Source organism: Lissotriton vulgaris, chromosome 4_1 (assembly GCF_964263255.1).
Source record: "Lissotriton vulgaris chromosome 4_1, aLisVul1.2, whole genome shotgun sequence".
Lineage (NCBI taxonomy): Eukaryota > Metazoa > Chordata > Amphibia > Caudata > Salamandridae > Lissotriton > Lissotriton vulgaris.
This window is the reverse complement of record NC_141691.1, coordinates 673533009-673545449: the sequence shown is the minus strand read 5'-3', so window position 1 is coordinate 673545449 and position 12441 is coordinate 673533009. Positions and strand designations below refer to the sequence as shown.

At 44.7% G+C, this 12441-nt stretch overlaps 1 protein-coding gene across 1 annotated transcript in view; it reads left to right on the top strand.

The window, feature by feature from the left end:
• The window catches only part of RALBP1 (ralA binding protein 1), a 272192-nt gene that overhangs the window by 65309 nt on the left and 194442 nt on the right, over positions 1–12441 (top strand). The window contains exon 2 of the mRNA XM_086964942.1: positions 11433–11729. Within this exon, the coding sequence (XP_086821068.1) occupies positions 11486–11729 (244 nt within the window). The 5' untranslated portion in view covers positions 11433–11485. The remainder of the gene's footprint in view (positions 1–11432; positions 11730–12441) is intronic.

Here is a 12441-nt window from a genome sequence, read left to right as displayed (position 1 = left end):
AGACAGGAAGCAGTGACACCCAGAGCTAATGTAGCCCAAAAAGGCATCAAACTCTCAGATATGTACATTTTCCTCTGTTATACATGTCTGCTTTAAATTAAACTTCTTTTATAAAGCGCCTCATGCCGTACTTCTAGGCTTCTTGGAGCTAAAAATAACACATGCTGCCATTATCCAATTTATGCTACGCAGTTACCCTATGCATTTACTTATAACTTCTCCCCCCCCCCCCCCCCACCCCCCCAACTCTTTACTGGAGTTCTGACCGACTTTGAATGAAGGCATCTCCGAGCACATTTGCAGATAGCCAGGAAGCTTTAAACAGGCACTGTACAAACACACACACACAGACAGATTTGCCCGAGTAACAGTTCAGGTGTTGTTTAGTGCGAGACCCAACCACTAATAGTGATTTAGGAGAACCCCCAGCTCTTCTGTGTGACTATTAAAGCGGGTAGGAAAGGGGCATGCTGGTAGAGACGGGCACATACTGAGAGTGGGGAGGAGGGTTGTTTCTGACGTTACAAAAGAGGTCCGCCTGCATTTCCTTTTTAGGTCTCGCCTGAAAATCGCATCCGAAGGATGCGTCCAGGTTGGAGACTTATAGCTAGCTGACTCGGGGGAATGAAGGACAAGAAACTGCCACGAGCTTTTCCTCGGCTGGATTCAGCTGCGTGCACGCGCACCCACACTCACGCATGCGCACATCACAGCCACACGCATACACACATCACAGCCACACGCATACACAGCCACACGCATACACAGGCACACACCCCCCCGCCCCCGCACCTACACACACACTAGCGCACCTACACGCACACACAGAGACCCCCCCCACACACACCAGCGCACCTACACACACGCACGCACACATACAAAGACCCCCCCTCCCCTCCGCCGCCGCAATCGTACACATACACACACACACACACACACACACACACACACCAGCACCGGACCCCACTCACTGGCTACGCAGGATTTCTCTTCTCTGGGTTGGCCCCGGGGCTCTCCGTAGCTCACGGGAGCCCCGGGCCGTGGGAGGACTCAGCTTGTTTGCTCCATCCCGGCGGGCAGCCAATCATAGCCCAGCAGCAGGCGGGACTTCCTTCTTTCTTCTGGCCCGGCCTACGTCTTCTCTCCCGTTGCCTGGCTTCCTGCCTCAGGGGTCCGCCAATGGCAGCGCGGCCCCGAGCAGGGAGGCGGGCACAGCGTTTCCTCTGGAATCCCGGGCCCGTCGGCGATGATAATTTATTTGGGGACACAACCCCGGTACAACTACTCACAACCTGAACTCGCGGACACCTAAAGGCGTTTTTTTTCACGGGACGCACTATTTAAAAGTATTAATGCTCTCAGCCCGCATCTGCAGGGAGGTCCTGAGCCTCGCCGGCACCGGTCTGCTTACGGAGGAGGTGCCTGCGGAGGGCGGGCTTTGCCAGTGCTCCTCATCACTCGCGCGCCGCTCCCACACCCGGAGGACCGGAGCCTCCACTGGCGAGGTAACAAGGTAAAGGCAGACAACTCGGAGAGGGAAGGGAAGATGGCCATGAAGAGAGTTGGATGGAGCACGAGGGGGGGTAATGGGAGTTCCACGGGGAGAGCAGTTGTAATTCAAAAGGGGGGAAATAATTTTAACGACACTGGCGTTTGGACAGTACCGTTCGCCTATGGGTATTTTATTAACAAATTGCACACAGATTATTATTTCAGACTTACACGAATATCGTCCTCTCACCCTTAATACATTACACGCCCGTCCTTCAACAGGCAATCCCCGCACTCCTAACTCCCGTGCACCTATGGAATTCCGTTCACTCATAACCTCCTCCCTTGGTCTCCCCCTCTACAATGTCCCCAGCTGCCCTATACAAAACGGATGCGGCAAACCAAGCGATAGAACTAGTTAGTACAAGCGCGAGGCAGGGGGACGCTGGGTCAATATTAAAGGACAACGGAGCAGATTCAAAAATAGGAGGTACAACTGCGTAGAGTAACTACAGGTGTAGCGGGAAAAAGCTTCCGAGATGCGCAAAGAAACTAATGCAATAAGGAAGAAATAAAGAGGACTAGAAAAGTAACGATGTTATTAGCTTAACCGGGACAATGAAAGGGGGAGAAATTATAAAAGTGAAAATGAAAAAAGAGTGACGGTAGAAAACGTAAGGCCAATCAATAAGAAATACAGCGAGAGGGGAAAAAAAAGAGAGAGAGAACGTTTCTTGGTGTGGGCCAACGATAGCGGTATGAGAGCATGCGTCACTGCCAACCACTTCATACGAATCAGCACTCCACAACGAGCCAAACAGAACACGTCATCATACTGGCCTGACTGGCTGTCAGGGTGAGATGGTGCTGCTGCACCGGGCGCTGACTTCAGGTGGGGCTGTATTGTCAAATATATTGTGGATTTAAATGCACCTGCTGCAGCGTTCTTTGTCTCCAGCAATTTCAGGCAACAATAAAAATGTCCAGGTAACTCTGGGGATTAATGGACCTGCTGGACACAGATCGTGTTTTGTCTACTAGAAGTTTTGACTCATCATAAAGTAGTGCCGAGGGTGAACATGCCGACTCCAAAGAACTCGTACCATGCAGATCACAAAAGTGCATGTACTTTAAATAGTTCAGTGGGTTACTGCTTTGGTCGGGGAGATCCTTTTTGTTACTTGCAATTTATGAATTAATATCCATATAGAACTGTTGGTTATTAACTGTCATCAAAGAGCTGCGTGAAAACTGCAAGGTATATAGGTTAGAGCGTTATGATTTCTTCCCCTGTATTTCATTATCCTGATGTAGCAAAAAGGAGTCATTTGGCTAGAAATAAATTCTTATTAGTAGAGGCAATCCCAACCACGGTGGTACGTTTTAAATTCTGAGTTTTTGCTACTCTAGATCAAGCACTCAAACTATACTGCCTACCAGTATGGAAGACATGTGACTCCTACACCTGTAGTCCTCTTTCTTATGTAACATTTTGTAGTGTAAAAGAAGGGTCACAGACGCAGGAAGCTGTGAACAAGTTTATTCGGCTCAAGAGCAGCACAGCGACAGGATCATAGTACAGCATCCAACTGACCAACTGTCAGCATTCCACTCCCAGCCTCAGAACTCCCAACACTCAGGGTTCCAACTACCAGTGCCATAAGGGCACAAACACAGAATACTACATTATCCTCATTTCTGCAAACAAAAGGAAGAAAAGAAAAGAGAAAAGGGATACACAGAAAAAACAGAAAAACGAAAAGAGAAACGAAAGAAGGAAGAAAACGAAGAAAGAAAGCCTGACAAAACACAAAACGAGGTAAGCACCTAACATAGCAGGACAGGGAAGAAAAGCAGAACTATCTGAACCTGACAGGAATCCTGGGTACCCTCAAACTCCTGCGAAGTGTGGGCGACAAATCTTCTTTACAACAATTGTCGCCAGAGTTGGTGGATTCAGAGGAGGCAATTTTAACTTTGACAACCTTACAGACATTCCACCAATGGTTGTTGTTAACTCGCACAGCATTGCCACAAACCTTGTTGACAACAAACGGTTCAGAGAATTTACTCCTGCCTTTGGTGACATGAGCAGGATTCTTAATGCGGACAACATCACCAACACAGAAACCATGAGACACCACCCTTTTCATCCCATCAAAATGACTTTTCTGCCTAGCCTGTGCTTTGTTAACATTTTCTCTCACAAGACCATCAATGCCATCTATGACATTCATCTTGACCCACTTGGACATCCAACCTGGACAAATCTTAGTCGACGGTTTCCTCCCTCTTAGAAGCTCGAAAGGGGAGAAACCAGTGGAAGAATGTGCGGTCGTACGGTAGAACCATAACATGGAGCGAACAGCGTTCGCCAACACACACTTACTGGCAATGGCCCATTGCACACAGTTATTCAACACACGGTTCATTCTCTCGACAAGACCATTGGACTGGGGATGGTACAAGGAACTCTTCTTGTGAGAGACGCCACTTTGTCTGAGAAAAGACTCGAAATCAGAACTAACAAACTGTACCCCATTGTCGGTCATGATGCATGAAGGAAAACCCTCTCTAAGAAAGATATCCTTCAGGAACAGAATGACATTTGCGGAGGAGGGCTCATTGATGAACCGAACCTCAGGCCATTTGGAATAGTAATCAATGGCCACGATTGCATATCGTGAGGTGGGAGGTAAGAGGTTAAAAGGTCCGACCAGGTCAACTCCAATCTTTTCCCAAGCTCTTTCTGGAAGTTGAACCGGTTCCAGGGGGGGCGTCCTCACTTTAAGACTTTTGTCAGAATAGTTGCATATAACACAACCATCAATCATTGAATCTACACACGCATCCATTTGTGGCCACCAAAAAACATCTCGCAACCTGCGTTTGATGAAAGTTTTCCCTAAGTGGCCTTCATGCGCACCATCCATAAGCCGTTCCCTCAAACTCTCCGGAGGAATCAGCCTACCACATCGCAAAAGAATACCATCCTCTACAGTGAGTTCTTCGGCAACCTTAACATACGTCTGAAAAGGTCCAGAGACATACTTCTCCCTCGGCCAACCAGACTTCAAAAATTCAATGACACGAGCAAGGATAACATCCTTGGCCAATTCTCCTCTCCATTCAGTTTCATTCACAGCACACATGCCTTCTAAGTCTAATGCCGCTACAAAACAATCCTCCTGATCATCTTCCCTCTCAACCTCGGAGTCGTTACCAGAGATAGGAAAACGTGAGAAATAGTCTGCCCTGACATTTTTTGCTCCAGGCAAATAGGTTATGTCAAAATCATACTGTAGAAGCTTGGTCGACAACCTTGCAATCCTAGGGGTGTGCTCCTTAATCTTTTCACCAGACAAAATTGAGACCAAAGGACTATGATCCGTGCGTATAGTGAAATGACTGCCCCAGAGAAAGGAATTGAATTTTCTGACTGCCCACCAGCAGGCCAACAACTCTTTCTCGATGACCGAGAAATTCATCTCTGCACCACGCAAAACTATTGACGCATAAGCTATGGTGTTATCAACCTGACCATTCTTCTGGGTGAGCACAGCCCCTAGACCAAACCCGCTAGCATCAACAGTCACCACACATTCCTTATTAGGGTCAAAAGCTCTAAGTACACTGTCACTCACAAGCTGAGACTTGATCCAGCGAAAAATTTCATCACAGTTCTCATTCCACACAAAAGGTACATTTTTTTTGAGCATGTTGGTTAAAGGTTGAATTTTAGACGCGTAACCTTTGATGAATCTAGAGTAGAATTCACTCAAACCTATAAAGGATTTTAAACCAGGTTTATCCAGGGGAGGAGAGGCATCGACAATGGCTTTTACTAACCCTGGACGTGGTTCAACCCCCTTGTGAGAGACTACATGACCAAGGAATTCCATTTTCTCTTTGAGAAAAACACATTTCTCCCTTTTAAGAACAACACCTTTACTTTGCATAATGCCTAACACCTGACTCAAAGAAACATCATGTTCCCCTTTGCTTTGCCCAAAAATTAAGACATCGTCTTGGAAAACGATCACTCCGGGAGTGTCCTTGAACATCTGACTCATTAACCTCTGGAAAACTGCTGCCGCAGAGGCAAGACCAAAGGGCATTCTACAGTATTGGAAGCTGCCAAAAGGCGAAACGAAAGCAGTTAAATGCCTAGAAGACTCACTCAACACCACCTGGTGGTATGCAGATGCTAGATCCAACTTGGTGAACCACCTAGCGCCCCTGGTAAGAGACAATAAGTCGTTGATCTTAGGCAAAGGGTGAGAGTCAACCCAGATGTTTCTGTTAAGGCTGCGTAAGTCAACACAGACGCGCAAATCTCCATTCCTTTTCCTTGCAACAACAAGGGGAGACAACCACAACGATGACTCGATAGGTTCGATAATTCCTTTTTTGCACAAATCCATGAGTTCCTTTTCAAGACTATCCCTGACACTAAAAGGGACACCCCTTACCTTATGCTTGACTGGAATGGCCCCTTCCTTAACTCTGATTTCGTGTTCGAAACCTCTAATCGTTCCAAGCCCTTTACTGAAAACAGAAGGAAACTTAATGGCCAAACCTACCACATAGTCATCAGTTTCAACAACTGCCAAACTCTCTAAAATTGAAACATCCTCTTCCATCCCAACCTGTTCTTTAGCACCTGGTCTTAATATTAACCGAAACAATCCACCATGGAACCAACCCAAAATGTTAAGACCCTTGCAAGCCACATAAATTTTCCCAAAAATCTTCCTCCCCCTGAATTGAATGATATCCTCAAAATACCCATCCAATGCTATTCTGCGCCCCTCAAAGGATACAGGAGCTCTGTCGGGAGGTTCTAGCTTCCTTCCTGGCCAAGTCTCATCAAAAAGCTCTTGGGTGATCATAGTGACCTTTGCTCCTGAGTCTACTAATAAGGAAATGACTTTATCACCCACACCAAAATTTTCATAAGGATCAACACAATCCGAAGGGTCTCCAACAATGACTCCATCATCACGCACAACTATGACCATGTCTTTGTCGACTTTGGTAGGCACATCAACGGAATTCTCCCCCTCACGAACTACAACAACCATATCTCTAAGATCATCTTGGATGGTACTAATGTGATCTTCCCCCCTGCTGGTGTTTTCATTGGATTCAGCAACACATCCTACCCCAGTAGTGTTAACCTGACTCTGAGACTTATTGCCAAAACTCATATTCCCCTGCCTTGGATTTTGGCAAATTTTTGCAAAATGACCATATTTCCCACAGGTGCGGCAAGTGGCACTCCTAGCCGGACAGAACTTATTATCCTTATTGTGAGAGGGATTCCCACATCTATAACATATGTCACGTCTAGAAAACATATTCCTATCGTTGCGTTGTGGATAAGAAGGAAAGTTCTTCTCAAAAGGTTGTTGACCAGGACCAGTTCTGGTTTCTCTGTTCTCTTTGGACCTCACAATGGAGACTGTCTCTTCGTTCTTTTTTTCAAGTTCTTTAACCTCTTTCTTCGATAATTCAATACTTTTGGCTGTGCGGATTACTTCTTCCAGAGTAGGATTCCCTAACGTGAGCAACTTCTGTTGTATCGACTTGTCAGTGCACTTGCAGATGTACTGATCCCTAATCAATTGTTCTCTGAATCCTTCAAACTCGCACTCAGCACTCAATTGTCTCAGGGTGGAGACATAGGTTTCCACATCTTCGCCTGGGAGTTGGTCCCTTTTGAAAAACTTATGTCTGATCACAACGAGACTAGGTTTCACGTCAAACCTCAACTCCAATTTCATCCTTGTCTCGACATAGTCATCGATGTCATCTTCATTGTTTCTTGCAATAGGAGGTAAGTGTTTAAAGATTTCCCTACCCTCGAAACCCAAAGAATGCAACAGAAGACACTTCTTTCTTTCTGCGCGGTATCTAGAAGCGCCTATTGCACCTAGATAGGTTTCGAAGGCGTCAAACCACTTCCTCCAAATTATCGGCGGATTCCCTGGAGTCTCCAGGAAAGGCGGTGGAGGCGAAACTGATTGCATTGCAAGATAAAGTAAATTTGAGTGAAAAAGAAACCAAAAGGAAAACAGGTCTTGTGATGTCGCTGGGCCAACTGAAGAATAATTTTTTCCTTTGAACGTACTGGATGCTGGCTAGTAAAGTAGCAAAACAGGGTGCAGCAGTGAAAACTCGTTTTGCTTAAATTAAATTTCCTTTTTGGTTCTACTAACTGTTTATGTAGGAGTAGAGCGTTATGGAGGAGAACGTTGTTTGTGTTTTTATTGTTCCTTGACCCACAGCGTGTAACGCACAACAGTATATCCTGTTTAATCTTGTTTGGCGCTTTTTCATTGAAATTTGCCCCACAGCGTGTAGCGCACAACAGTATTGCAGATTGTTCGTGGTTTGCCAACCACGTTTGATTACATAAGTCAAAATGGCCGCTGCGTGCGTGGTCCCGCGTTGCCAACCACAGACGTCACTGTAAAAATGGCCGACGGGTCGTAAACAGCGTGCCTAACGCTGCCAACCACACGCTCCACTCAGCGCCAACCACGACCGTTGCGCACCAGCTCTCCGCCCCCAGATGGACGCGCAAAGAAAACAATACGGAACACTTATCTGGAAGTGTCTGTCGTCGTGCGCGCCGCTCAGGACAGATTCCTTCTGTGGGGTTCCGCTCTTCTCCCTCAACGCGACTCCTCTTCCTCGCCGGCGCTGAGGCACTCCGACCTTCTCTCTCGATACTCCAACATTCACGAGGTGAGACTGCAGGTCCGTTTCATGCTCTTGAGCATCGTCGCCAACGTTTCTGTAGTGTAAAAGAAGGGTCACAGACGCAGGAAGCTGTGAACAAGTTTATTCGGCTCAAGAGCAGCACAGCGACAGGATCATAGTACAGCATCCAACTGACCAACTGTCAGCATTCCACTCCCAGCCTCAGAACTCCCAACACTCAGGGTTCCAACTACCAGTGCCATAAGGGCACAAACACAGAATACTACACATTTCTTATACACTGATTTACACACGTGTGATTCATTGTCTCTGTGTAACGTGTGCGATGTAAAGTGCTTTGAAACCCCACACTGGTATGAGTAGCGCTATAAAACAAAAGAAAATCATGTGAGAGAGAATGGTTATGAAAACTTGAGGGTTACTATTGAAGGGTGGTATTGAGGGGCTGGGTGGGGTAGTGGCAACTTGTGTGAACAATGGCGCTTAAGTCCAACCAGTTCTTTTCAGGCTGATCACATTACCATGAGCGTGGGAAGTGTATTGTAAGACAGCCTATTCCATGGCTCTATACTGATGTGCTTCCTAAAAAGTCAAAGTAGTTGGCCTTATGGCGTCTTAACCACGTCTGACAGAGGTAATGTGATGTTTTCTCTCTTACCTTAATGGAATAAAAAATAAAAAATAAAAAAAAAAAATAAAAGCCATTGTTATTTGTAATATCAATACATCCAAGTCACGTAAATACAACACATATTGCATTACAAATGCTATAGGTGTCACATTTGCAAAAGTTAAAACTATTGCCATTGTAAATGCCAAAGCTATTAATTTCGCTATTTTCAAAACCAACACATAAATAAAAACATTGCCATTCACAATACCAATAGCTCAAACTTTCCTAATGCGAGACCTATTGCATTGTAAATGCTTGTTGTTGAACTTTCGAGTCACTGGAAACAGTGATCGTTTTGGGCAGAGTATGTGTGTGACCATCAGGGTGGCCTTGCTGGTAGGAGAGTGTGTGTGTGTTTGTTTGGGGATTAGTTACTGGTCGTATTTGGGGTGTGATGGTGATTGGGGGAGTGCCTTTACTCGTATCACTTTCCCGGCTGCTCTCCACTCCCAGCTGCCTGAAAGCACAGACTGTGCCCAAAAAAAACCACTGTCAAAGAGGTGAGTCTTTACCGCCTGTATTCTTTAGGTCGTATCGTTTAATTTATATAGTGTAACAAAAGGAACAATGTTATATTTTATGCAAACATTTGAAGAGTAACATGGTTCTCTAAAAGGAAGTTGTCAATTCTAAAACAAAGTCACAGACTCTGTGCAATTTGTGTGAATTTGTAAAAGGAAGCAAGGACTTCTAAAAGAGTGCTTTAATAATCTGTGCCCAAAGAAACTGAATGGGATGGTGTAGAACTTTTCTTACTAGAAAGTTTAGGCAGGGCTGAATGGTAAAATATTGAACTGTGCTAACTACAGATGTTGGACATGGAATGCGCGGCACATTGTAGAAATGGGCCCTGTACAGCGATATGAAATGGAGCGAATACCATAGAGAACACTGTCTTTAAGGCCTAGGTGAGAGGCTAGGCTGAACAAAGAATTCCAAAATTGTAACGGGCACAAAAAGAGAACGTGGCTGGGAGAGCTTAATTCAGAATATTACCCTTACAGATACAATTAATAGGCTGACACAAAACAGCGCCTCGACATGACTGGGTGCGCCAATAACTGTAAAGGCTTCATTGTGTTTCAGGTAGCCAATGTTGTGGACGGGGGACACAACAGGCTCCAAAAAATCTGTCATCCACATTTTGCATCATGTACTGTTTAATAGATATTTTACAGACTTGTAAATGGAACATAGGAAGGGCAGGAACGGGCTACTTTGAAGTCAGCTGACAGCTTGACTTTTGACCTCTGTTTTTTAATGCTCAGCAAATGTGACCAGATAAGAGCAAAAGCCTGTTAACAGAATGTGAGTTCGTGAAAGAATACAGTAAACACGGTTTAGGAAAGGGGAGGGGTGAACTGATCCTGAAGAGTCTAAAGCAAAAAAGACTGCAAATAGACAGAAAATGTGAGTCACAAAGCAAATGGTAAGCAACGGGCAAAATGCATTCCTAAGTCAACTTTATGAATGTCCCCAAGATGTATTTAGTAAACCAGTCAGCTGTGCTGTCTGGTAGGCTGTGACCTAATAAAAACTACCAATAGTTCGGTACAAATAATGAGGTAGAAAGGAACTCTTAACTATGAGCATGACTGATACTGTGATGCTGATGTTTCTTTTCCAGTTTTCTTTTTATTTGCATTCCTCTTCGCACCTCTAGTGTTACTGTTGCCTTTGTTTTTTTATTTGTTTAGAAATCAAAAGCTGACCTGTGCAACAATTATAGAAATGTGTATTAGGTTAACATATATTGTTTATTCTTGGAAATTAAGTTGCAGATGTTCATTCTGATTCATGTGTCTCCAGACTAGTATATTTATTCCATTTCTTTTTACCAGGATTTTTTTTATTGTTTATAAGCTGCCGTTTGTTTAATAAATGCAAAAAAAATTGATTGACAGAATACAGAACAATGACATACATTCACCCCAATACACAGATCTGGGCCTAAATTAATAGTTTTTTTTCTCCCCATGACATTCCAGTTTGAACCCAGCCATATCCAAATCAGTCTTGATCCTGCGCCCAATGGGAACAGTCCAGCCCGAACTTCCAGGCCAGGTCCTCCCTGGACTGGACACGAGCATCTTCGGACCGGTTTCGGGGTTTCACCCCTCATCAGTCAGGATAGCTTGACTCCAGTGGCATGGAGCCAAATCTCTTGACTAGGGGTGAATGTTTTGATTTGTTCTGCATTCCGTCCATCAATTGTGTCTTTTGCTTTCTAGCCCTAAGTGGGTATGCCTAGACGTTGGTCCCGGGCTCACTGTGCCCCTGGATTCAAGCTATCTTTGCTGATGAGCATATAGCCAGGTCTAAACTGGGGTGGCATGGAGAGCAAAAGAATGATGGATTTAACCTAGATCTCTTGACTGGGGGTGAATGTTTTGATTTGTTCTGCATTCCCTTAATGAATTGTGTGTTGTTTGTTTAATAAGCATAATGAGGCGTTTGACTCCTGAACATACTTAAATATACATGCCTCTGTAAAGAACTTTAAAAAATACATGACCAGTCTGTTTTGTCCTTATTTCAGGTACAATGAATAGGTAGCAGAGGCACAGTATCATCTGTTGTGCATCAGACAAAATGACGGAGTGCTTCCTGCCTCCCACCAGTAGCCCTAGCGAGCATCGAAGGGCGGAGCACAGTGGGGGGCTTGCTCGCACCCCAAGCTCTGAAGAAATCAGCCCTACCAAGTTCCCTGGATTGTACCGCGCTGGAGAGCCTTCGTCACCTCATGAAATCCTACACGAGCCCCCCGATATTGTGTCTGATGATGAGAAAGAGCATGGAAAAAAGAAAGGGAAGTTTAAGAAAAAGGAAAAAAGAAGTAAGTTGGTCTCTTCAGTTTGCAATTTTCTTGTACAGTCTTTTGTCGTCATTAAATAAAACATTCTGTAGTAAACATAAATAGCTATTTTGCCCTTTGAAGTTCAGATTTTATTTTGCTACTGGGCGAACATGAAGGTAAATGTTTGGGGGTTAGGTAAGTGTGAGGGATTATGTTGTGCTGGATTAGCTTGAATTTTACATTCTGAGAGACCCTTTTCGGGTATATCTGGACCTGTAGCCATTCCTGATCAGATATGTTTAGGTTCAGTTTCATCACCCAGTGCTCCCTTAGGGGCTGTAAGTCGGATTTAATCATTTGTGTTAGTGCTGTTTGTACTCTTGTAACTGCTTTCTTGGCATTGCCTATGCCTAGCAACCATTCTAGTACTACATGTGTGTCCTAAATCGGTCATTTTGTAATGGCCATATTTGATAGCTGTGTGTTACTTTATTATAATTTAACAAGTGCCCTGTTGAGATCGGGAACTCCAGCTGCAAAGTGTGGAAGGTGTGGAAATTGGTTGTATTAGGTAGGTCACCCATGCTACTGATACAATCTACAGTCCATATTCGTACATTAGAGTGTGATACTATTTTACTTAATTCGGGTATGCAACATAAAGGGAGTACTGAGGCAAAAGCCACTTTTGTTATGGATTTGCCTAACACTCTAGCCTAGTATATGTTAGCTACCACTGCAATAGATTGGT